The sequence below is a fragment of the Plecotus auritus genome (genome assembly GCF_963455305.1).
Source record: "Plecotus auritus genome assembly, chromosome: 3".
Taxonomy (NCBI): Eukaryota; Metazoa; Chordata; class Mammalia; order Chiroptera; family Vespertilionidae; genus Plecotus; species Plecotus auritus.
In genome coordinates, this window is record NC_137772.1 from 110,971,139 (window position 1) to 110,998,012 (window position 26,874).

Here is a 26,874-nt window from a genome sequence, read left to right on the forward strand (position 1 = left end):
ACCCTATGCAACTTGGTAGATTGAATTGTTGGAGTACAAAACAAAAGAGAAAATTTTAGATCCTTGTAAATAAAAAAAATGAAAGTTCTGTGCCTCTCAGTCATTAAAAATGACTGTCATTGTGAATGAAAAATACAATAACCCTGTGTGGTACCCAAACTAGGAATAGAAATCACTGGCGGTATATTTGCTTAATTTTGTTTAAAACCTAGTACTTTTTATTTTTTTGTGCCCTTACAAAAGAAACTTTATAGATAGGCAAGATAGAAATTATTTTCTCATTTCTCCCTCTGGCCTTAAAATAAGGGTCTCCAAATAACAGATGAAGGATGGGAACCTGCTAGTAGATCTTAAATTGTACATGTACTAATAATACTATATTTTATCAACTCTAAGATGCATTTATTTTCTTTTACATTTTAATATTATTGAATTGAAGATGAATCTACAATCAGTGACATCTTACAATTATAACTGATAGCACATTTTTCTTAATGTTACCTCCATTAATGATGTGTGCTTATAGTTGATGTTATCTTAAAGTTGTTGAAACATGATAATTAGCCATTATTTAATTGCATTCTACTAGGCACTGACCTAAAAACATGTTAAAAAATCTCTGCCTTAATATATTGGGACTTTCTAAGTTGATGATATGTATCAACATAATAAGCACCCCCAATTTTCAGGATTCTTAAAAGATTAAGAGAGTTTAGTCTTTGCTTTTCTTGAATTGCATACTTGATGTCCAATATATTTTACTGAATGGTGCTCTTAGAATGTTGAAGAAGCTAAAGTTTATAAAATGGTAGTAGTTACTATCTCCAGCCCATTACCCTGTATCAGTCTCATGCCCTGGCCAAAGAAAGCTATTTTAGCATTTCTTATCTAATTTGTTGTCGTAATCAGGTGCCTAAGACTGCCATATTTTTTTCTTTATAATATACTAGAGGCCCAGAGCACAAGTTCTTGCGCAGCGGGGGTCCCTCAGCATGGGTGGGGGTCCCTTGGCCTGGCTGGCAATTGGGGCCGATCAGGGCCACGAGAGTTGGCCGGCTGGGGGAAGGGGCTGCAAGAGGTTGGCCAGCCAGCCCAATTGAGGCCATTGAGGCCCTGGGAGGTTGGCCGGCTGGGAGGAAGGGCTGCAGGAGGTTAACCAGCCGGCTTGATCAGGGCCAGCCGGCTGGCCAGGGGAGGGACCATGAGAATTTGGCTGTGGGAGCGCACTGACCACCAGGGGGCAGCTTCTGCGTTGAGTGTCTGCCCCCTGGTGGTCAGTGCACGTCATAGTGACTGGTTGACCGGTTTGGTTGTTTGGTCGCTTAGGTTTTTACATATATAGATATTGAGCATATAATGGGGGGTGTGCAGGAGAGAAAAGGAAATATATTAGACTTATTTTGGAAAATTAAACTTAAGCACTTAATTACAAATGTTACATGTATATTAAATTGTTTTTTGTGAAAATAGCTAATATTACCAAATACACTATTTACTTTTTTGCAGCAACAAGCTTTAGAACTAGCTTTGGATCGTGCAGAGGTAAGACGTGACTAAGTTATGTATTGAAATAGTATTGACTTTAATTGACAAAACTCAGTTTTAAGAGATTTTGTTCTGATTGTCAGAGGAATACATTAATATCATTTTAGGGCAAGTATGCAAATAATTTTCCTGTAAATATATAAAAATACTGGGCAATGTTTGAATCAACTGTTACATGAAGTTCTCAGTTAATGCTGTAGAATAAAAAATAATACTTCAGTATAACTATGATTTAAATGGACAGAATTTCTAAAATCATGTTTTCCTATTTTGACAAGTTTTCTGATTGCTCAATTGAAGGGGGTAATAGCCAAAAAATTAAGTCCTTGCAATTGGATATGCTCTGCATATTCTGAACAACCATAAAATATACTGAGAATATTTCTGAGTTGTGAAATCACATTTGCTTATAACAATGAAATATTGTGCTAAATTTTAGTGCAGTTTAAATTTCACTTATCTATAACACTAGAGGCCCAGTGCATGAAATTCATGCATGGAGGGGGGCGGTCCCTCAGCCTGGCCTGCACCCTCTCCAATCCGGGACCCCTCGGGGGATGTCCAGCTGCCTTCCGCAATCTGGGACCACTGGCTCCTAACCGCTTGCTTGCCTGCCTGCCTGCCTGATTGCCCCTAACCCCACTGCCTGCCTGCCTGATCGCCCCTAACCCCACTGCCTGCCTGCCTGATTGCCCCTAACCCCACTGCCTGCCTGCCTGATCGCCCCTAACCATCTCTGCCTGCCTGACTACCCCTAACCACCTCTGCCTCACCCCATACCTGGGATCCAGGATTCTGTCCTCTGGCTGGTCGCAGGCACCCAGGACCCGGGCTTCCCTCCCTCTGGCTGGCCGCAGGCACCCAAGACCCGGGGCGGCTTCACCCGGGCCAGCCTCAGCTGCAGGGGACTGTGGGGTGGGCGGCTTGTCCCTCTCCCAGGGCACAGGCGCTGGCGCCTGGGACCATGAGGTGGGTGGCTTGTCCCTCTCCCAGGCCATAGGTCCAGCCGCTGGCGCATAGAACTGTGGGGCATGCGGCTTGTCCTTTCCTGGGCCGCAGCCTGGCTAGTCCCCATTCCTCTCTCATGAGCTCATTTGTGCCTGGCTGGTCCCCATTCTGGTCCCCATTCCTTTCTCCCCAGTGTTGAGTGTCTGAGCTGTTACTAACAGCATGAGGGTGTGATGCTATTTGCGTATTAGCTCTTTGTTATATAGGATATTTAGAAGTTAAATCGTTTTGCTTTCTTTATTATTATTATTTTTAAAATATATTTTATTGATTTTTTTACAGAGAGGAAGAGAGAGGGATAGAGAGTTAGAAACATCGATGAGAGAGAAACATCGATCAGCTGCCTCCTGCACACCTCCTACTGGGGATGTGCCCGCAACCAAGGTACATGCCCTTGACCGGAATCAAACCTGGGACCTTTCAGTCCACAGGCCGACGCTCTATCCACTGAGCCAAACCGGTTAGGGCTAATTCGTTTTTCTTATAATGTGTAATTTAATAGGAATCAGAGACTTGAGTGACTGAATAGCGTTTTTAGGCTTACATGTGTTTTAAACATACTTAAAACAGAGTTCATTCACTGAGTAAAAGGCAAGCTATTTCATAAACTTTTCTTTTTTTAGTATGTCATTGAAAGTGCCCGACAGAGACCTCCTAAAAGGAAATACGTATCTACTGGAAGGTATGAATACTTCATTAATTGATGACTTTAGATTCATTGAAATATGATGAGAGCCACCATTTATTGCATTCTAAATAGCCACTACTAGAGATGTTATATTATAGGTACTTGGCATATATTAAAACTTTCTTAGTTGATGTTAGCCATGTCCACTTCACCTCCAGTCTTTAGGAATTTGGGGGGGGGGTGGAATGAGAAAATTTGATAATATATATTTTACAATGATTATTATATTCACATTATTTTTATATTGTCTTTATTAAATTTTAGAAAATCTGTATTTCAAAAACTTTATGACTTATATATTGAAGAATGTGAAAAAGAGCCTGAGGTTAAGGTAAGTACACATTTTATATATTGTTACGGCTTTTGAAATGTAGAGGGTAAAAAAAATGTAGAGGAAGAGGGTAATTTGAAAGAGTTACATTTGAAGCAGATATTTATATTTTTGTGAATGAGCTAACATCTTTTCCAGCCAAATTCTAGCCAGTTTTACAGCTGACCCAGGGCTCCGGCTACAAGGTAGAGATCACATGGTTAGGTAGGAGATGGGAACAGTGTTTACTGAATAACAGAATATCCCATTGGTAAATCAGAAGAAGTATACTAATACTAGAGGCCTGGTGCACGAAATTTGTGCATGGAGTGGGGGGGTTGTCCCTCAGCCCAACCTGCACCCTCATCAATTTCGGACATCCCTCTCACAATCCAGGACTGCTGGCTCCCAACCTTTCACCTGCCTGCCTGCCTGATTGCCCCTAACCGCTTCTGCCTGCCTGCCTGATCACCCCATAACCACTCCCCGGCCAGGCTGATCAATGCCTAACTGCTCCCCTGCCAGCCTGATTGCCCCTAACTGCCCTCCCCTGCCTGTCTGGTTGCCTCTAACTGCCCTCCCCTGCCGGCCTGGTTGCCCCCAACTGCCCTCCCCTGCAGGCCCAGTCACCCCCAACTGCCCTCCCCTGCTGGCCCAGTCACCCCTAACTGCCCTCCCCTGCCAGCCTGGTCACCTCTAACTGCCCTCCCCTGCTGGCCTGGTTTCCCCCAACTGCCCTCCCCTGCAGGCCTGGTTCCCCCCAACTGCCCTCCCCTGCAGGCCCGGTCGCCCCTAACTGCTCTCCCCTGCTGGCCCAGTCACCCCTAACTGCCCTCCCCTGCCAGCCTGGTCACCTCTAACTGCCCTCCCCTGCTGGCCTGGTTTCTCCCAACTGCCCTCCCCTGCAGGCCTGGTTCCCCCCAACTGCCCTCCCCTGCAGGCCCGGTCGCCCCTAACTGCTCTCCCCTGCTGGCCTGGTTCCCCCAACTGCCCTCCCCTGCTGGCCTGGTCACCCCCAACTGCCCTCCACTGCAGGTCTGATCGCCCCCAACTGCCCTCCCTTTCAGGCCTGGTCTCTTCCAACTTCCCTCCCCTGCCAGCCATCTTGTGGTGGCCATCTTTGACCACATGGGAGAGGCCATCTTATGTGTTGGAGTGATGTTCAGTTCGCATATTACTCTTTTATTAGATAGGAAATTGTGTAGGGCAAAAGTAGGCTTACAGTTTCAAATAAGTGAAACAGTTTATTTTTTTTAAATTTTTAAAACATATTTTTATTGATTTCAGAGAGGAAGGGAGAGGGAGAGAGAGATAGAAACATCAGTGATAACAGGGAATCATTGATTGCCTGCCTCTTGCACATCACCCACTGGGGATCGAGCCCTTGACCGGAATCGAACCCGGGACCCTTCAGTCCGTAGGTCGACACTCTATCCACTGAGCCAAACTGCTTAGAGCCCACCCTGTGTATTCTTTGTTTCTTTTCCCTTCTGAGAAAGCATTTGTAGACTGAAGATAGGAGGAAAGTAACCTGTTCTCTTCATGGTGATTTGTACTGGAAAGTTAAAGCTAATATAGGGCATGTAGGAAAATCAGTTGTGGTAATAAAAGGTGAATTTGGTCACAAAATTAGTTCATGGCCAGGTTAAATTAATTTTTTTTTTATTTAACATAAAAATATGGGCAGTTGAAATGTAATTAAAATTGATTTCCTGATATTTATTGTGCTATTAAGTTGTAAGGACCTTAAAGGGCTCTTTGAGCTTCTGTTACCTGTCCTTAATTTAAAAATGAATATCATTTTACCATTTAGGTTAAAAAAAAAATTAGTGGAGCCCTAACCGGTTTGACTCAATGGGTAGAGCATCAGCCTGCAGACTGAAGGGTCCCAGGTTCAATTCCAGTCAAGGTCATGTGCCTTGGTTGTGGGCACATCCCCATTGGGAGGTGTGCAGGAGGCAGCTGATCAATGTTTCTCTGTCATTGATGTTTTTAACTCTCTGTCCCTCTCCCTTCCTATCTGGAAAAAAATCAATAAAAATATATATGTTTTAAAAATCTGTGGAATTCCTGTAGTGCCTAATCTTTGAAATCTTAACATTAGGAGAAAAATGATTGTTAAATTATAAATAAATCTTACAGTAAGTTTTGCATAAGTTTTATTGTGGTATAATTGATGTATAATAAATTTCACATCCTATCTAATAAAGAGGGAATATGCTAATTGACTGCCATGCCCTCAAAGATGGCGGTGCCCACAGCCAATAAGGAGGGAATATGCTAATTGACGGCCACGCCTTCAAAGATGGCAGCGCTCAGACCCGCCGGGGCGGCAGTCACGTGGCAAGGCTGGGCTGGCAGGCGTGTGGCAAGGCCGGGCCAGCCTCCAGGCAGGCACAACCTTGCCACATGCCTGCCTCCGGAGTCCCCCATTTCCCTCAGCCCCCCAGCCGCCCAGGGCTGGCCTGAGGTGCAGGCAAACCTCGGATGCTGGATGCTCAGCCGCCCAGGGCCGGCCTGAGGCGCAGGCAAGCCTCGGATAGTGGCTGCCCAGCTGCCCAGGGCCACCTGAGGCTCAGGTAACTAGGGCCAGCTGAGGCTTGTGCTGCCGGCAGTTGGCAGCAGCAAGGTGTGATGGGGGCGTCACCTTCCCCTAATCACTGGTCGCCTCCTGCCCCTGAGGGCTCCCGGACTCTGAGAGGGGGCAGGCCGGGCTGAGGGACCCCCCCTCCAGTGCATGAATTTTTATGCACCAGGTCTCTAGTTAATAATAAAGTAATGAAAAGATACATTTTGTAATTTTGACATGTATACACCCATAAAACTATCACGGTAATCAATTTAATGAACTTTGTCTTCACCTCAGATACAGAACTAAGATAGGACAGATATATAAAGATTCTATATGAGGAATGGCAACCATTGTCCACCAGCCAAATCTGGCTTACTGGGTATTTTGTAAATAAAGTTGTACTGGAATCCAGCCACACCTATTGGCTTATAATATCTTTTCTATGACTGATTTTACAATGCAATGACAGACCTGAGCAACACAGACCATATGGCCCACAAGCCTGAAGATACTAGCTTGTCCTTTAAGAAATTTTCTGTCCTCTGATCTGTATGTTCACTCCAAAACTACATGGGAACCAACTTGTTTTTAAATTTGGGTCGGGGGAGAAAGAGAGAGAGAGAGGGATCAATTGCCTTCCACACTCATTCTGACTGGTGATTGAATCTGCAATGTGCCCTGCCTGGGAATCAAACCCAGCATGGGATGCTGCTCCAACAAACTTAGCCACATCATTCTGGACCCAACTTGTTATCTTGAAGAGTGCGCATATTGTCAAAATGTATCTAACTATTCTGTCTAATGTCAGATTGTGAGGTTTTTTTCATCATTTAAAAGACTTTAAAATTTTAGTATCTTCAGTAATTTTTTATTTTATATCAAAGTGGTTAAAAGTTATTTTGCCACTTTTTCAAATTTGAAAATGCAATGTTTTGAGTCTATGGTAACAACAGATCAAGAATTATAATTACTTTCTGCATATGAGTCTACATTTTTAATATGTGATACTCAAAACATGTTTTTTGAGATCATGTAAATGAATATTCCATTGACTGATATCTTTCACAAATAAGATTTCTTGACAGGAATTGTTTATCTGTAATTGGGCTTTATTTTAAGTCATGTACATGTCTAAAATAATGGATTTTGAAATATGCGTATTATATTTTCTAATGGATTTTTCCTTTGCTTTTAAAAATTTTTAATTTTAATTTTTTTTAGAGAAGAAGAGAGAGAGAGAAACATTGATTTGTTGTTCCACTTATTTATATATTCATCCGTTGATTATTGTTTGTGCCTTAACCAGGATCAAACCTGCAACCTTAGTGTATTGGGACAATTCTCTAACCAATTGAGCTATCTGGCCAGGACTCTGATGGATTTCTCTAACAAAATGGTTTCTAAGGAGTAGTTAAATTCGATTTACAGAAAATTGCTTTAATTGCCCACTTCCTCTTAACAATTAGATATTTTTGAGTTTAACATTCAATGAATTTGAGCTGTTGAACTTGTATAAATTTAATTTAGGCCATAAGATATTTAAGAAATGTGCTCCTGTAACAGTACAACCAAAGAGAATGCCCCAAATTCTTCATTTGTTTATATAGAATTATTTCACTTTTTTTTTGTTTTATAGATCACTGTTTTTTCTTTGTGATACAAATTAATTTACATAAAACAGCAATAGATAATTAAGTTTACATAGATGTTATGTACTTGGCAACTATAATGTTTGTGAATCTTCCCTATATATTTAGCATCATAATGTGGGATGAGTTCTAAAAGATTAATTCAGGTCTGCTTTTGTTAAGTCATAGTATTTTTTGTTAAGATTATGCTGGATTATTTTCATGATCTCTGCCTCTTTTTAAAGCAGAAGTTAAGAAGAAATGTGAACTTGTTAGAGAAGCTTGTCATGCAAGAGACATTGTCCTGCTTAGTGGTCAACCTATACCCAGGAAATGAAGGATATTCTTTGATGCTCAGGGGAAAAAATGGATCAGGTAAGAACCTCCAGAGGGCAGCAGCCACAAAAGTCTCTCTGCCTGGCAGAATGTGCTGTCTTTATTTTTTTTTTATATTTTATTGATTTTTTACAGAGAGGAAGGAAGAGGGATAGAGAGTTAGAAACATCGATGAGAGAGAAACATCGATCAGCTGCCTCCTGCACACCTCCCACTGGGGATGTGCCCGCAACCAAGTCACGTGCCCTTGACCGGAATCGAACCTGGGACCTTTCAGTCCGCAGGCTGACGCTCTATCCACTGAGCCAAACCGGTTTTGGCTATTTTTTTTTTTTTTAATATATTTTTATTTATTTCAGAGAGGAAGGGAGAGGGAGAGAGAGAGAGATAGAAACATCAATGAGAAAGAATCATCGATGGCCTGCTTCCTGCATGCCCCTTACTGGGGATCGATCCCACAACCTGGGAATGTACCCTGACCTGGAATTAAACTGTGACCTCCTGGTTCATAGGTCCAATACTTAACCGCTGAGCCATGCCAGCTGGGCAGATGTGCTGTCCTTTAGAAGAATTTTCTTAACCTGGTAAATGGTCTGTCCTTCAGATAGTGATGACATGATAAAAGAAGACTTTGATCCCAACTTTTTCTCTATTTTTCGTTAGAATATTAGAAGTTATCTCTAATGTGATTAATCTTCCTGAAATATGCATTTGAGGAGTGTTTTTTTTTGGGGGGGGAAGAACTTCCGATTTTATTCTTGGTGCAATAGAAGCCACTGGAAAGGTTTTTTCCCCCCTATTTTTAAATTTAATTTTTTAAAGTATTACATATGTCTCCTTTTTCCCCCAATCGACCCCTCCCTGGCCACTCCCACCCCCCAGGGCAAACCCCCACTACCCCAGTGTCCTTGTCCATTGGTTATGCTAATATGCATGCATGCAACTCCTTTAGTTGATCTCTTTCCCCTTCTGACCCCCTGCCTTCCCTCTGAGGTTGGAAGGTCTGTTCTGTGTTTGAGGATTGTTTTGATTGAGACAGGTCATTATAGTTAAATTGTAAAAGATGTAATTTTAAAATGTCAAAATTCATTCAGTTGCCGTTAATATTTTAAGATAGCATGAGGTGTTTTAAGTTATGTTTTTCTTCTACATTTTGAATATACTGAGTCTGAAACTTTAAAAATTAAGCAGACTTACTGCCTTTTGAGTAATTTACATATGTTAACATTTTGTTTTTATTTTCATGTGAATATGAAAATAGAGTTTTAAAATGTATATAATCTAAGATTTCACTAAAGAACCATCACAGATTTTGATATGGTGATAGTGTGATTTCTACAAGGAACTCACCTGGTTAAGTGCTGATAATTGTAAAATGTTACACCAAGAGAATTTTGTTCTGTAACGACCATTTTTCAGATTAGGTACCAAATTATCACTGATTTCCAGATTTGATTAAGCAATCTTCAATGACTTTTCAGTTATCAGACATTGGAATTTTGTCATATTCTAATTATTGTACTGCTGGTCATAATTTGTATTTTGATTATTATGCTAGATGTTTTTCCATGAGATGTTAGGTTTTTTTTTTCCTTTCTGATCTAAAATTCTTTTTTCTTTTAAACTATGTTTTTACTGATTTTAGAGAGAGAAGAAGGGAGAAAGATAGATAGAAACATCAATTGGTTGCTACCTGCTCACCTCCACTGGGGATGGAGCCAGCAACCCGATGGGGAATCCAACTGGTGACCTCTTGGTTTTGGTTCAATGCTTAACCACTGAACCATACTGGCCAGGCACCCTGATCTAAAACTCAAGTCTTTTATCAGTATATAAAGTGATTTTTTTATAAGACATACAAAAAGAAGGCCTTTAGGAGCCTTTTGGCTTTATTCTCTTTGGGGTTTTTTTTGGAAAACATTTAAATTATGCATCCAGCCTCATACTTTTCAGAAACTTTTTTTTTTTTTTTAATTAAGATTCTGAGACCATTCGACTGCCTTATGAAGAAGGGGAATTGCTTGAATACTTGGATGCGGAAGAATTGCCTCCTATCTTGGTTGATCTCCTAGAAAAATCTCAGGTGCAATTTTTTTCTTTTAAACATGTCCTTAGATTTGTCAACTATATTGTTTTATAATAAAGGATATTTATCTGTATTCTCAACAGTGCTTAGAGTATGAAATGAAACATTATCAGAAACAATATGAAAATTGGTTTATTGTGGGATATGTATCCTTTAGGCTACACTGAAATGTGTACATTTAGTTGATTCTTTTATAATTGCTATGAAAATGATCTCATCCACAGGAAATCACTCTTTAACTTCAATCAATAAATTATGGAAGAAACCACTTATTCCCTTGGCTTCACCCCAGCCATACTCTGTTCTGTACTGAGGAAAAGGAAGCCTTAAGATGGGTGCTAGGAGATGTTTTCTTCCTAGCACTAGTTTACCAGTATCCCCACATCTCTGTCCACATTTTCTATCTGCCTTCCTGTTAAAATGGATGAAATAAACTGTTCCTAAGGCATCTTCTTCTCCATTTTTTTTTCTGGATCCTCCTCCTTTTCAGTGACTGTTACTATGACCTTTCTCCCTCTCTTCTATCATTTTCCTTTCTCTTTTAGTTAAAAAATACGGGCATATTAGTACTATCTCTTATCTCAGTGTTCGGCAAACTCATTAGTCAACAGAGCCAAATATCAACAGTACAACGGTTGAAATTTCTTTCGAGAGCCGAAAACCGACTTCTGTGCATGAGCCATAAAGTTTCAATCGCACTGTACATGCGTGCCCGCATGTGGTATTTTGTGGAAGAGCCATACTCAAGGGGCCAAAGAGCCGTATGTGGCTCGCGAGCCGCAGTTTGCCAACCGCTGTCTTAACTTAAAAAATCCTTTTCTGTTTGCATCTGAATTGGTCTCTTTGTAAAACTCAGTGCAGATGACTACTTCCTTCTTGAAATAGCTTTCTTTTGGCTTCTGAGACATCACATTTGTGGTTTTCCTCTTTTCTCTGTAATGCTTCAGTCATCTTTGCTGTTAACTCTTCCACCCATAAATATGTTTGATTTCAGGTTCAGTCCTAGGCACTGTATTCTTCAGTAACACTCTCTCCCTGGTTGATCTCAACCAGCTTTGTAAGTTTTAAAATGACGTTTAATTTCTTGCTCACCTCTCTCATAGTTACCATTCCAAACACATATTTACTAGGATATGTAATAAGCTCTTTAACATGAAAAAAAAACATAACTTTTTATATTACCTCCCAAACCAGTTCTATTGCCAGTATTTTGAATCTTTAAAGGGTTACCTTACTCTTACCTTTTACACCCAGTTCTTGTGCAAATGTCAACTGTATCTTAAAAGTATATGGTCATGACCTGCTATATTTACTTTGCTAAACTTCCTGCTTTCATTTTAGAACCTGAGAAATAAACTTTCCAGAGATTAAGCTTATAAAACAAAAACAAAAAGAGGTCCCTGCTTGAAGTTCTGTAGTGTCCTCTCAGTGCACAAAACCCCTGATCTCATTTCCACTCAGTACACTCCAGCCGTGTATGCCTTCTTTCCAAACTAAAACGCTTAAGCTTATTGATCTGCTATTCTTTCTGTTTGGAGTGATCTATTCCACATATCTGGCATTGTTGCGATTCAGATCTCAGCTGAAACTTCACTTCTTCAGAGAGGTGTTTATCTCAGCAAACAATCCAAATTAGCCCCTTCCTATTTTATTTCCTTTGTAGCATTCATCACTGTGTAAAATAATTTTTTAAATTTTTTTACATGTTTATTACCTGTCTTCCCACACTGAGAACAAGTGTTGTCTCACCACTGTATCGGTGAAGCTTTGTGGATAGGGCCTGGCACATAGTTCATATTGTAGTAACTCAAATACTTGTTAAAAAGCATGATGACGGATAGCATGGAGGTCACAGTACGCACTTAAAATTTTGAATGGGAGAAAAAACAATACTGTGAGTGATTGACAAGTGATAATTAGGAAGATTTAAGCCATAAAGGCTCTTTGGACTTAGAAAAAGGACTAGGAAACTATTTTTAAACGAAGATTATTTTAATTTATAGTTAGCTTTCTTCCTTTTATTAATAAAGACTGTCTGCTGGAAATTTTAGCAAATAATAGCAATTTTACCTATAAGCTGAAACTCATAACAGGGCTGATGGACAATTAATAACTGACAAAATTAGCAAAGTATAACTGAGTCTATTAACAGCAATTTCCATGATCTGTAATCTACATATATATATAAAATAGAAATATGCTAATTAACCAGGACACTGTAACGGGTCAACCTGATAGGAGGAGGTTGCACGCGCAGCATTGGGGCCGGGGTGGCAGGGCCTCTGCGCACCTGCACTGGGGGAGGGCCTGATCAGCAGCGGCCATGGCTGCTTCAAGGACTGGAGAGGGAGGCAGGGCTGGACCCGCAACTTGAGGGTGGGCGGTGCCATGCGATTTCGAATCGCACGCTAGGCTCCTAGTATAAAATATAAATACCAAAAGTCAGTCTATAACTAGAAACCATTTAAATTGATTCTTGCGTCAGAGTAATGAACAGGAAATAGTTCCTTTTAAAGGGTTTATATATGTAGTGGTAAACCCTCTAAGAAAAGCTGTTTAAGGGTATGTGAAGGACCAAAAACATTGCATGAGAGTGTAAAGAATCCAAAACATTCAATATAAACTGATTTATTTAGGCTTTTGAAAAAGGACATTTACTCAAGTATTTTCACTTAAAACAGGTTAATATTTTTCATTGTGGATGTGTCATAGCAGAAATACGTGACTACAGGCAGTCCAGTAATACGAAATCTCCAGGTTACCAAAGTAAGCACATTCTCTTACGTCCAACAATGCAGGTAAGGCATGTTTAAGAAGGATTATTTAGAATTTATTTGAAACTTTATTTATTAAATGTCTTCATATGTTTGTATGCCTATACATTAATGTGGTTTTAAATTTTTTATTTGTTCTAGACTTTAATCTGTGATGTACATTCAATAACAAGTGATAACCATAAATGGACCCAGGTTAGTTGCCTCTATTTAATCCCATACAGGCAAAATAGAGGATAAAACAGTTATCATTAAGTTAAGCGAAGGATACTTTCTGCTCATAATTTTATTCATGTGTTAAGTTTGGGATTTCTTTATAAGCTTTATAAGTTAAGGGTCTCTCTGTGTGTAGTAATTCCTCAAGGAACTAAAACAGTTTGGTCCCATTTGCTTTAGGATATGGTGAAGTAGGATCAGGTTGACATCATCTGCCCAATGTGAAACTTAGTTGTTTTTTTTTGTTTGTTTTTTAATATATTTTATTGATTTTTTTACAGAGAGGAAGGGAGAGGGATAGAGAGTTAGAAACATCGATGAGAGAGACATCGATCAGCTGCCTCCTACACACCTCCTACTGGGGATTGTGCCCACAACGAAGGTACATGCCCTTGACCGAAATCGAACCTGGGACCTTTCAGTCCACAGGCTGACACTCTATCCACTGAGCCAAACCGGTTAGGGCGAAACTTAGTTTTTTAAATCCCTCTCAAAGAAAAGAAAGATGTTTTGTTTGTACAGTGGTTACAAATAGATACTGATTTTCTATCATCTAGGATTCTGAAACAGGCTTAGTCTGTCTTTACCATTCATAGTGGGATACTCTTGCTCCTGAGAATAGCCAGTACCCCTCCAGTGCTGGCTCAATATATCTGAAAGGCCCACTCATAGGAATGCTCACTTATTTCTCTGCTGCTATAGAGAGAAATAGTTATTAAACTAAAGAAAATATCAATAATTAGAATTATTTAATCTATGAAAATCCTAACATGCAATAACCTTGGGTCCAGCACATCTACAACGACCGGGAGGCTCGATCAATTGGAAGTCAGTCCTGCAGTCAGCACTGGGTTGCCGTGGCGACCCAGCACTGACTGCTACAGCTGCAGGCATGGTGACCCAGCACTGAATGCTGAGAGGGCTGCGAATCAGGCCCAGAGAGAGGCCTGGAGAGAGAAGCAGGATCTGATCCGTAGCCTCTGTGGCAGCTGTTGATCAGCACTTGACTCTCTCTCTCCGGACCTGGTCAGCAGCCGCGCCTCCATTTCTTTCCAGGCCTCCACCGGGGCTGCTAATCAGCCCCGCGTTTCTGATCAGGCTCCGTTGATAGGCCCAGAGATGCTGACTGGCATAGAAACTGACCAATCAGAACCAAATTGGCTGGCAGAGGAGGGCATTTGGTGGCGAGATCAGGCCTGCAGGGGAAGGCAGTTGGCGAGATCAAGCCTGCAGGGGAGGACAGTTGGGGGTGAGATCAGGCCGGCAAGAGAGGGCAGCTGGGGTGAGATCAGGCCAGCAGGGGAGGGCAATTGGGGGTGAGATCAGGCTGGCAGGGGAGGGCAATTGGGGGTGATATCAGGCCAGCAGGGGAGGGCAATTGGGGGTGACCAGGCCAGCAGGGGAGGGCAGTTGGGCGCAATCGGACCATCAGGGGAGCAGTGAGGTGTTAATCAGGCCGGTAGGGGAGCGGTTAGGGCAGGGGTGGGCAAACTTTTTGACTCGAGGGCCACAATGGGTTCTTAAATTGGACTGGAGGGCCGGAACAAAAGCATGGATGGAGTGTTTGTGTGAACTAATACAAATTCAAAGTAAAGGAGCGGAGGGGAGAGCAAGAGAACCCTCTGCTCTTTCGGCTCCGCAGGCCGGATAGAACAGCTGAACGGGCCGGAAACGGCCCGCGGGCCGTAGTTTGCCCACGGCTGGGTTAGAGGGTGATCAGGCTGGCAGGCAGAAGTGCTTGGGGGCATTCAGACAGGCAGGCAGGTGAGCGGTTAGGAGCCAGCATCCCAGATTGTGTGAGGGATCCCAGATTGGAGTGGGTGCAGGATGGACTGAGGAACACCCCCCCACCCTCGTACATGAATTTCGTGCACTGGGCCTCTAGTATTATTATAAAGTAAGACTCAGTTTATCAATAACTATCAAGTGTTATGTTTTACTTGGGGCTATAATCTTTTTTGTTTAAAACAAAACATTAAAAACTATTAAAAGAATATTCAAAAACAAACTCATTGGTCACCATTGGAGGTTGTAAGGGCATTAGTTTCTTACTCTGAAAATTGATAAATAAATTGATAAATAAATACTATAGTATGTATTCTGCTTTTCTGTATGAATTGTACATTAGATAGCCCAATAGTAACTAAAGGTAATTCTTCTTTAGGACAATTTCAGCTAATAGCTACAAAAGAAATGATAGACTTGAAAATATCATCACTTGGCTATCTTAATGAAGTAAGGAATTAGACAGCTGAAATTTTCAGATTTGAAAAACCATTAGATTATAGGTTCATAGGAATATTTATAATGGAGAGATCTGACTAAACCTACTGGTCTAAAAGTGGGATATCATTATGTACGTCCTGGTGTGATGCCTGAAAAGGTACACAATAATACCAATGAACTCTTGTCTAAAAATATAGAACCTGAATTAAGTCTCTCCTCTACATCTAACAGTTATAGAGAATTCAGGAAATAAAAGAAACAGCCCTAGCCAGTTTGGCTCAGTGGATAGAGCACTGGCTTGCAGACTGAAGGGTCCCATGTTCGGTTCGGGTCAGGGGCCTGTACCTTGGTTGCAGGCACATCCTCAGTGGGGGGTGTGCAGGAGGCGGCTGATTGATGTTTCTCTCTCATCAATGTTTCTAACTCTCTATCTCCCTCCCTCTCTGTAAAAAATCAATAAAATATATTTAAAAAAAAAAAAAAGGAAATAAACAAATGGCAAGATGAAGCAACCAGCCAGATTCAGTTAAAAATCATATCATGAGGAAGGAAGTGGTCAAATCCAACAAATCAGTTGTGTTAGAAAAGAAAAAATGTTATCATTACAGAATAAAAGAAAGATGTTTAAGAGAGAAAAACTAAAATACAACATGTAGGTCTTATTTGAGTTCAAATTGAAACAAACCAATTAAAAATACATTTTTGAGATAATGGGAAATTTGTAGACTGGATATTAGAAGTCCTTATCAATTACACTGCACGCTGAAGTGTTTTCAGGTGAAATAATAGTGTCAGAGATGTATTTTAAGTTATTCCAGTAAAACAAACAAAAACAAAAAAATTTAGAGGGGCAAGTAGTTAAATGAAATTGGGTGTTGGTACATCCTGTATATTCTTTGGAATTATGTACTTAGGGTTTACATAGTATTAGTGTAATCATCTATATATATAAAAGCCAAGCAACTGAACCAGTGGAATGATCAGAACAACCAGTCACTATGACATGCACTGTGGCAGCCAATCAGTCCCCCCAACCTCCCATGGCCCCTTCCCCCGCCAGCCCCGCCCCCGGTCGGGTGCCCCCACCTGAATTGGTGGCAGGGCCAGCTGGCCAACCATCCACGGCCCCTCAGCCCGGCTTCAATCCACCCCCATCGGGGCGGGCTAGCCAGACCCCACCCGTGCACGAATTTGTGCACCAGGCCTCTAGTTTTTATTATACTGAAATGAAGTTGAGTATATAATTGGGACTATTATTTCCTAGTTATTAAAAATGCTGTGATCCATCTTGATCACCCTATATGCTTTGTAGAAGAGGATTTTTAACTGTTTTGTTCACTACTTTATCCCCCACTCCTAGAAGAATGCCTAACACATAGTAGGTGTTCCGTAAATATTTGCTAGATTAAGGAAAAGCATCCTTACAATTTGACCACTGTGTACACTGTACTGATTACTGAATTTCCATTAGTAGTTTCATTATGCTACCAAGTTTCTGAAGTTTACCCACTGAATTAGAACTTGAAATAATATATTTTCTGTAATCCTTAGCAGAGTTCAGAGGAATATTTCTAGGTTAAGTGATATGTTTGATTTGAAAATCTTACGTTTGGTACTGACATGTGCTCTTACACATTTCAGGAAGACAAACTTTTGCTTGAGAGCCAACTGATCCTAGCTACAACTGAACCACTGTGTCTAGATCCTTCTATAGCTGTAACATGTACTGCAAATAGATTGCTCTATAACAAGCAAAAGATGAACACACACCCAATGAAACGGTAATTACCTTTGTGAAAAGGTAAACCAAAAGATGCTCCTAAACAAGTAGCTCTAAATTTTGCTATTTCTGGTATCTTATCCCTCTCAAAGTATGGAAATGCTGTGTATTCGTTTTTTAAGTAGGATTTTTAATTGCTTTGTATTACTTTCTTTGTGTTTTATAAGTTTTTTAATACTTTTGGTTTTGTATTGAACTGATGCATTCTTCGATTTTTTTCAAATATACTTTTATTGATTATATTTATTTCAGAGAGGAAGGGAGAGGGGGAGAGAGAAATATCAATGATGAGAGAGAATTATTTTTTTTATTTTTTATTTTTTAAATCTTTATTGTTCAGATTATTACAGGTGTTCCTCTTTTTTTTCCCCCCATAGCTCCCCTCCACCTGATTCCCCACCCCACCCCATGCCCTTACCCCCCCGCCACTGTCTTCATCCATAGGTGTAAGATTTTTGTCCAATCTCTTCCTGAACCCCTCACACCCCCTTCCCCCTGAGAATTGTCAGTCCACTCACTCCCTTTCTGTATCCCTGATTCTATTATATTCACCAGTCCATTCTGTTCTTCAGATTTTTTATTCACTTGATTTTTAGATTCACCTGTTGGTAGGTATGTATTTGATGTCATTTTGTTGTTCATAATTTTTATCCTTACCTTTTTCTTCTTCCTCTTCTTAAAGAATACCCTTCAGCATTTCATTGGTGGTGATGAACTCCTTTAGCTTTTTCTTGTCTGTGAAGCTCTTTATCTGACCTTCAATTCTGAATGATAGCTTTGCTAGGTAGAGTAATCTTGGTTGTAGGTTCTTGCTGTTTATCACTTTGAATATTTCTTGCCACTCCCTTCTGGCCTGCATAGTTACTGCCAAGAAATCAGCTGACAGTCCTATGGGTGCTCCCTTGCAGGTAACTAACCGTTTTTCTCTTGCTGCTTTCAAGATTCTCTCTTTGTCTTTTGCCCTTGGCATTTTAATTATGATGTGTCTTGGTGTGGTCCTCTTTGGATTCCTCTTGTACGGGGTTCTGTGCGCTTCCTGAACTTGTAAGTCTATTTCTTTCACCAGGTAGGGAAAGTTTTCTGTCGTTATTTCTTCTAATAGGTTTTCAATCTTTTGCTCTCTGTCTTTTTCTGGCACCCCAAAAATTCGGATGTTGGTACGCTTAAAGTTGTCCCAGAGGCTCCTTACACTATCTTCATATTTTTGGATTCTTTTTTCTTTTTGTTTTTCTGGTTGGGTATTTTTTGTTTTCTCATATTTCAGATCTTTGGTTTGATTCTTGGGGTACGTTGATCTACAGTTGAGTTTCTGTATATTCTTTATTTCAGACAGTGTATGCTTAATTTCTGACTGGTCCTTTTCCATTTTTTTGGCATTCTCATTAAGGTCCTTGAAGGTCTCATTAAGGTCCTTGAAGGTCTCATCAAGTTTCTCGGCGGTTTTTAGAAGATTCTTAAGTAACCTTATAAATGTGGTTCTGAACTCTATGTCGTCCATTAGTTTGCTTTCCTCCATTTCTTTCATTCGTGACATGTTTCTTTGTCTCCGCATTTTGCTGCTTCCTTGTGTTGATGGAGTGGCTTTGTGTGGTAGGTGACCTATAGGGGCCAGTAGCTCAGCCTCCCCAATCACTTGAGGTGGACGCTCTTGGCACACCCCTTTGTGGGCTGAGTGCAAAGTCTTGGTGTAGTTAAGCCTTGATTGCTGTTGGTACACTGGGAGGAATTGACCTCCAGGCCATTTGGCTGTGAGGACCCTCTGTGTCTATAATGGAAGAACTGCTGCACTGGAGACACGCTTATGGTGCAGGACTTGTTTCAGTGGGGCTTTGGTGCTCACTGAGTCTGCCTCTTGAATGTGTCACATATGGATGTGAGGAGTTGAAATCTGGTGTCTCACACTGACCTCTAGGTACACTGGCTTCTGGATCTCCAATGGGGTGCAGGTCAGCTACTGTCTGAGGCCACCCAGCAGGAGCTACAGCAAGAACTACAGTTTTTTCCTCTTTGCTTGGGGTTTGGAGGTTTTGGAGCTGTCTGACCCAGGCTGCAAGTTTGCTAGGTTAAGCTGCGATAGGGCAGGCCATTCATATGCTAAAGCGGCTGCTTGGAGCTTGGGTGGGTTTGTAGGTTGTGCAGGGCGGCTTCTCAGGGCATCACTAGGCTAGGGCGTGGCAAACAGCCATTGCTGCCAGTAAGCCGGCTCTGCGTCTCTGACTGAGTCTCCGCGTCCCGCGCCCCAGCACAGTAAACAATTATTCCTGCGCGCAGCCCTGCAAGTAACCCTCACTCACTTTCCGACCCCACGGCAGACAGTCCAGCTTCTCCCCGTAGGAGTTTGGGTCCCCTGCGTCTCCCCAGAAACTGGAGTTCGGAGTAATCAGGAGCTTGTCTCCCTTCGGGTTGAAAGAAGCAGCGCACCCAGTTGCCCGCTGCCAGCCCGGTTTGCGCGCCTCCGTACCTCAGCTTTTCAGCGCTTGTGCACGTCTCAATGCTGTTTTCTCTTTCTTTCTAGTTGTAGAACTTCCACTCAGCCAGCTTTCCCGTGGTTCTGGGTGATAGACGTTTTGTCTTTTAGTTGTAGTTTTGAAATTGTTGTGCTGGGCAGCAGTTTAGGTGTTTACCTACGCCTCCATCTTGGATCCTCCTTTCTGAGAGAGAATTATTGATCTGCTGCCTCCTGCACGCCTCCCACTGGGGATTGAGCCTGCAACCCAGGCAATGTGCCCTGACTGGGAATCGAACCACAACCTCATGGTTCATATGTCGACATTCAGCGACTGAACCATGCTGGTGAGACTGTAAGTTTAGAGTCTATTCACCAAAAAGATAAAGACATTTATGAACAAAAAGAATTACTTTTTTTATTACTTTGTAATATCCAGTAACCAGTTTAAATTTTGTTAATATTACTTTTAAAGAAATGATAAAAAACTTATTTTGAGATATAGACAAATATCACAGTTTTAGAAGTCAGTTTATAACTAAATGCCTTTTTATAACATAACTTATCTTTAAATATTTTATTTCTTCTTAATAAAACTAATGCATGTAAATTTGGACTGCAGTTATAGTTGGCTCATCATTAAGTTCTCTACATAATTGTTTGAGTTGCCCATTTTGGATCTTCACCAACTTTGAAGGAGCTTAAAACACCTATGCATTTTCTAAATCTTTGACTTACTATTAAAATAAGATGCTGAGGAAATGGTATGTCTTTGGAAATAATGAAATAAAGCTACATTGGATCTGTCAGAAACCCCAAAGAGTCTCCTTGTATTCTTGTCCACATCTCTTCATGCCCAATGCCATCACCTTGGTCCAGGCCACCATAATCATCATAGCTTCTGTAATAAACTTCTTCCTGATTGATTTTCGTGCTTTCACCTCTGATCCCTTCTGATCTATTCATTATGTAAGCAAGCCAGAGTAATCTTAAAACACCAAATCAGATCATACCACCACTTGCCTAAATTTTCCTAAAAGTATTCCATCACTCATACTAAACCTAAACACCTTATCATTGACCTGTAAGGCCTTGTTATCTTACCTGACTCTGTGGACCCTGATGCACCTAACTTTTCTGTTTTTAAAACAAAATAAGTTTGTTTATATCCAGCACCTTTTAAAATTTTTCTTTCTACTTCAATACTAATTTCCTAATTGTGTATAGCTGGTTCCTTCTTGTCATTCAAGTCTCCTGTCACATTTCATTTCTTCAGTGTTTTTCCTTCTCTAATATTGCCTTTCCTGTCACTTACTGTAGTATCCTCTTTTTCTGCTACTGCTATTGCTGTCTGAAATGATTTTACCTGTTTATACCTGAATGTCTATCTTCCACCCTGGATTGTCAGCTCCATGGTTGTAGGAATTTTGTCTTGTTCATTTTTATTTCACTGGTGTCTAGGGACCATGCTTGGCAAGTGGTGGTATTCTACAGATACTTGTGATTTAATTACATATTTAATGCTTACTTATTTAAACCCATCTTTATTCTGAATTTCTTTTTATTAGCTTGATTTATTTCAAATCTCTTAATATTTCAGGTGTTTCAAGCGGTATTCCAGGTCCTCTCTGAATCGACAGCAGGATCTGTCGCATTGTCTACCTCCTCCTCAGCTTAAATTACTTGATTTCTTACAAAAAAGAAAGGAAAGAAAAGTAGGTCAGCATTATGACCTAAAAATTTCTAAAGCAGGAAATGTAAGTAATATATTTTTAAAATGAAGCTCATTGTTATGCCAAAAGCCTTGCCTTATTTTGAATTTTCAGAATATTTATACTGTTTTTAACTTTGCAGTGTGTAGATATGTGGAAACGGAGTCCCTGTAATTTGACTGTACCTTCTGAAGTGGATGTAAGTTGGTTCATGAATTTCACTTGTATTCATATAAGGTTCCTAAGTTTAACTAATAGTGGCTTATACATTGGGCAAACAAAGAATCTTACTTTTTTTTTTCACTTTTTTTTATTGTTTAAAGTATTACTTATAGTAGTACATATATCTCCTTTTTTTTTTCCCCCACTGACTTTCCACCAGCCTCCCCTACCCCCTGTCGCATGCCCTCATCCCACCCCCCCAGTGTCTTGTGTCCATTGGTTGTGCTTATATGCATGCATACAAGTCCTTTGGTTGATCTCTTTCCCCCCTTCCCCAACACTCCCCAGCCTTCCCGCTGTTATTTGACAGTCTGTTCGATGCTTTATTGCCTCTGTATCTATCTTTTTGTTCATCAGGTTATAATGTTCTTTATTTTCCATAAATGAGTGAGATCATGTGATATTTTTCTTTCATTGCCTGGCTTATTTCACTTAACATAATGCTCTCCAGGTCCATCCATGCTGCTGCAAATGGTAAGAATTCTTTCTTTTTATAGCAGCATAGTATTCCATTGTGTAGATGTACCATAGTTTTCTAATCGACTCATCTGCTGTTGGGCATTTAGGGTGTTTCCAAATCTTAGCCATGGTGAATTGTGCTGCTATGAACATAGGGGTGCGTATATCCTTTCTGATTCGTCTTTCTAGTTTCTTGGGATATATTCCTATAAGTGGGATTACTAGGTCAAATGGGAGTACCATTTTTAGTTTTTTGAGGAAACTCCATACTGCTCTCCACAGTGTCTGCACCACTCTGCATTCCCACCAGCAGGGCACGAGGGTTCCTTTTTCTCTGCATCCTTGTCAGCACTTGTCATTTGTTGATTTGTTGATGACTACCATTCTGACAGGTGTGAGATGGTACCACATTGTCCTTTTGATTTGCATCTTTCGGACAATTAGTGACTTTGAGCATGTTTCCATATGTCTCTTCGCCTTCCTACTATCTTCTTTCGAAAAGATTCTATTTAGGTCCATTGCCCATTTTTTTATTGGATCATTTATCTTCCTTTCATTAAGTTGTATGAGTTCCCTGTAGATGTTGGAGATTAAACCTTTATCAGTGATAACATTTACAAATATATTCTCCCATACAGTGGGGTTTCTTGTTGTTTTGTTGATGGTGTTTTTGCTGTGCAAAAGCTTTTTATTTTGATGTAGTCCCATTTGTTTATTTTCACTTTAGTTTCCATTGCCCTAGGAGCAGTATCGGTGAAGAAATTGCTTCGGCATATGTCTGAGATTTCTCTGCCTGTGGATTCCTCCAGTATTTTTATGGTTTCCCGTCTTATATTTAAGTCCTGTACCCATTTTGAGTTTATTTTTGTGTATGGTGTAAGTTGGTGATCTAGTTTCATTTTTTTGCATGTATCTGTCCAATTTTCCCAACACCATTTATTAAAGAGACTGTCTTGACTCCATTGTATGCTCATGCCTCCTTTGTCAAATATTAAATGCGCATATTGGTTTGGGTCGATATCTGGATTCTCTATTCTGTTCCATTGATCTATATGTCTGTTCTTGTGCCAGTACCAGGCTGTTTTGAGAACAGTGTCCTTGTAATACAGCTTGAAATCTGGTATTGAGATCCCACCTACTTTGTTCTTCATCTCAGGATTGCTGTGGCTATTCGGGGTCTTTTTTTATTCCAGATGAATTTTTGGAGAGTTCTTTCTAGGTCTGTGAAATACGTCATTGGTATTTTAAAGGGGAGTGCATTGAATCTATAGATTGCTTTGGGTAGTATGGACATTTTAATGATGTTGATTCTACCAATCCATGAACATGGTATGTTCTTCCATCTGTTTACCTCTTCCTCTATCTCTTTTTTCAGTGTCCTGTAGTTTTCCGCGTCTAGGTCTTTTACCTCCTTTGTTAAGTTTAATCCTAGGTATCTTAATTTTTTTGGTACAATGGTAAATGGGATTGCTTTTTTAGTCTCTCTTTCTGTAATTTACTGTTGGTGTATAGAAAAGCCATAGATTTCTTGGCATTAATTTTGTATCCTGCTACATTGCTGAATTCTTTTATTAAGTCTAATAGTTTTTTGATGGAGTCTTTGGGGTTTTTTATGTACAATATCATGTCATCTGCAAATAAGGACAGCGTTACTTCTTCTTTTCCAACTTGGATGCATTTTATTTCTTCTTCTTGTCTAATCACAATGGCTAATACTTCCCAGTACTATGTCTAACAGGAGTGGTGTGAGTAGGCATCCCTGTCTTGTTCCTGTTCTTAGGGGAAATGGTTTTAGTTTTTGCCTATTGAGTATGATGTTAGCTGTGGGTTTATCATATATAGCTTTTATTATGTTGAGGTATGATCCTTCTATACCCACCTTGTTGAGGGTTTTTATCAAGAAAGGGTGTTGGATTTTGTCAAATGCTTTTGTGCACCAATTGATATGACTATGTGATTTTTATCGCTCAATTTGTTTTTGTAATGTATCATGTTTATTGATTGGCGGCTATTGTACCATTCTTGCATCCCTGGGATAAATCCGACTTGGTCATGGTGTACGATATTTCTGATGTACTTCTGGATCCGATTTGCTAGAATTTTGTTGAGGATTTTGGCATCTATGTTCATGAGGGATATTGGCCTGTAATTCTCTTTCATTGTGTTGTCTTTATCTGGTTTTGGTAATCGGGTGATGCTGGCTTCATAGAAAGAGCTTGAAAGTGTTCCTTCCTCTTGAAATTTTTGGAACAGTCTGAGGAGGATGGGTTTTAGTTCTTTGAATGTTTGGGAAAACTACCCTGTGAAGCTGTCTGGCCCCAGGCTTTTGTTTGCTGGAAGCCTTTTGATGACTGCTTCAATTTCTTCCATAGTTATTGGCCTATTGAGGTGTTTAGATTCTTCCTGATTGAGTTTTGGAAGGTTGTATTTTTCTAGGAATATGTCCATTTCTTCCAGGTTGTTCAGTTTGTTGGAATAGAGTTGTTCATAATATTTTTTAACAATCCTTTGTATTTTTGTTGGGTTTGTTGTTATTTCTCCTCATTCATTTCTGATTTTGTTTATTTGGGTCCTCTCTCTTTGCTTCTTGGTGAGCCTGGCTAGAGGTTAATGAATCTTGTTTATCCTTAAAAAAGAACCAGCTCTTGATTTTGTTGTTCTTTTGTATTGTCTTTTTGGTCTCCATGTCGTTTATCTCCGCTCTGATCTTTATTATTTCCTTCCTTCTGCTTACACTGGGCTTTTCTGTTTGCTCTCTTTCTTTTTTTTTTTTTTTTTTTTATATATTTTATTGATATTTCACAGAGAGGAAGGGAGAGAGATAGAGAGCTAGAAACATCGATGAGAGAGAAACATCGATCAGCTGCCTCCTGCACACCTCCCACTGGGGATGTGCCCGCAACCAAGGTACATGCCCTTGACCGGAATCGAACCCGGGACCTTTCAGTCCGCAGGCTGATGCTCTATCCACTGAGCCAAACCGGTTTCGGCTGTTTGCTCTCTTTCTAACTCTTTGAGTTATAGGGCCAGGTAATTTATTAGCATTGTTTCTTGTTTTTTGCAGTATGCTTGTAGAGCTATGAACTTCCCTCTCAAGACTGCTTTCGCTGTGTCCCATAGATTTTGGATTGTTGTGTTTTCATTGTCGTTTGTTGCCATGATGTTTTTTATTTCTTCTTTGATCTCTCTGGTAACCCAGTCATTGTTTAATAGCATGCTATTTAGTCTCCATGTGTTTGATTTTTTTGGATTGTTTTTATTGTAGTTGATTTCCAATTTTATGCCATTGTGATCTGAGAAGATGCTTGATATGAACTCTATCTTCTTCAATTTGAAGTGACTTTGCCTGTGACCCAATATATGGTCTATATTTGAAAATGACCCATGTGCACTTGAAAAGAATGTATATTCTGTGGCTTTGGGGTGAAAAGTTCTGAAGATGTCAGTTCCATCTGGTCTAGTAAGTCATTTAGGATTGATGTTTCTTTGCTGATTTTTTGTTTAGAGGATTTGTCCAATGGTGATAGTGGGGTATTAAAGTCTCCTACTATGATTTTATTGCTGAACTCCTTGATATCCTCCAGGAGTTTTTTTTATGTATTTGGGTGCTCCTGTATTGGGTGCATATATTTTTGCTAGAGTTGTTTCTTCTTATTGGATTGCTCCCTTTAGTATTATGAAATGGCCTTCCTTATCACTTGTTATGTCCTTCACTTTGATATCTAATTTGTCAGATATAAGTATTGTTACCCCAGCCTTTTTTTCATTTCAATTCGCCTGAAAAATCTTTTTCCATCCCTTCACCCTCAGTCTGTGTGCATCTTTTTTTCTGAGGTGGATTTCTTGTAGACATCAGATATATTGGTCATGTTTTCTTATCCAATCCGTTACGCTGTGTCTTTTGATTGGGGTATTTAATCCATTTAAATTTAATGTTATTATTGATAGGTACTTGCCTGTCGCCATTTTTATTCTTTACCCCTATTTTCCTTTTTCTCTTCCTATTTCTTTTTTTTTTTTTTTTTTATAGCAGACCCTTTAGCATTTCTTGTATTGCTCGTTTGGTGGTAATAAACTCTCTTATTCCTTTTTTGTCTGTGAAGCTCCTGATTTCACCCTTAATTTTGATTGATAGTCTTTCTGTGTAGAGTATTCTTGGATTCAGACCCTTCCTTTGCATGACTTTGTATATTTCATTCCATTCCCTTCTGGTCTGATGTGTTTCTGTTGAGAAATCAGTCACTAGTCTGATGGGGGTTCCTTTGTAGTTAACTTTCTGTATCTCTTTGGCCGCTTTTAAGATTCTTACTTTGTTGTTGTTGTTTGCCAATTTAATTATAATGTGCCTTGGCTTCGGTCTTTCGTGGTTCATTTTGCTTGGGACTCTGTGAGCTTCTTGGATTTGTGTGGGTTTTTTCTTCCCTATATCAGGGAAGTTTTCTATCATTATTTCTTCAAGTAGGTTTTCTATTTCTTGCTCAGTTTCCACTCCTTCTGGTGCCCCTTTTATGCGGATGTTGTTTTTTTTCGTGTTGTCCCAGAGTTCCCTTAGGCCTCCTCCTGCTTTTTAATTTTTTTTTCTAGAGGCTGCTCTACTTGGTATTTTTTCCTACCTTGTCTTCTAGGTCACTGATGCAGTCCTCTGCTTCTTCTAGTCTACTCTTCATGCTTTCTATTTTGAGTTCTTTACAGCAGTGAGGTCATTTTTCGTTTCTTCTTGGTTCTTCTTCATTTCCTCTTGGTTTTTTCACATATTGTCGAATTTGTCTTCCATTCTTTTCATCGACCTTATGATCATTTCTCTGAATTTTTTCTCTGACAGGTTCCTTGCCTCCATTTTGTTTACTTCCTTTTCTGGTGACTCCT

At 40.2% G+C, this 26,874-nt stretch overlaps 1 protein-coding gene across 3 annotated transcripts in view; it reads left to right on the forward strand.

Annotated features, from left to right (window-relative positions):
* The window catches only part of SUPT20H (SPT20 homolog, SAGA complex component), a gene marked incomplete at its 3' end in the record, with an annotated part of 54,267 nt that overhangs the window by 3,488 nt on the left and 23,905 nt on the right, over positions 1 to 26,874 (forward strand). For all 3 annotated transcript variants that reach the window (XM_080661875.1, XM_080661873.1, XM_080661874.1), the window contains exons 3-12: positions 1,507 to 1,542; positions 3,177 to 3,235; positions 3,506 to 3,572; positions 8,000 to 8,126; positions 10,067 to 10,170; positions 12,855 to 12,971; positions 13,089 to 13,142; positions 17,031 to 17,170; positions 21,216 to 21,372; positions 21,470 to 21,526. In XM_080661875.1, the coding sequence (XP_080518001.1) occupies positions 1,507 to 1,542; positions 3,177 to 3,235; positions 3,506 to 3,572; positions 8,000 to 8,126; positions 10,067 to 10,170; positions 12,855 to 12,971; positions 13,089 to 13,142; positions 17,031 to 17,170; positions 21,216 to 21,372; positions 21,470 to 21,526 (918 nt within the window). The remainder of the gene's footprint in view (positions 1 to 1,506; positions 1,543 to 3,176; positions 3,236 to 3,505; positions 3,573 to 7,999; positions 8,127 to 10,066; positions 10,171 to 12,854; positions 12,972 to 13,088; positions 13,143 to 17,030; positions 17,171 to 21,215; positions 21,373 to 21,469; positions 21,527 to 26,874) is intronic.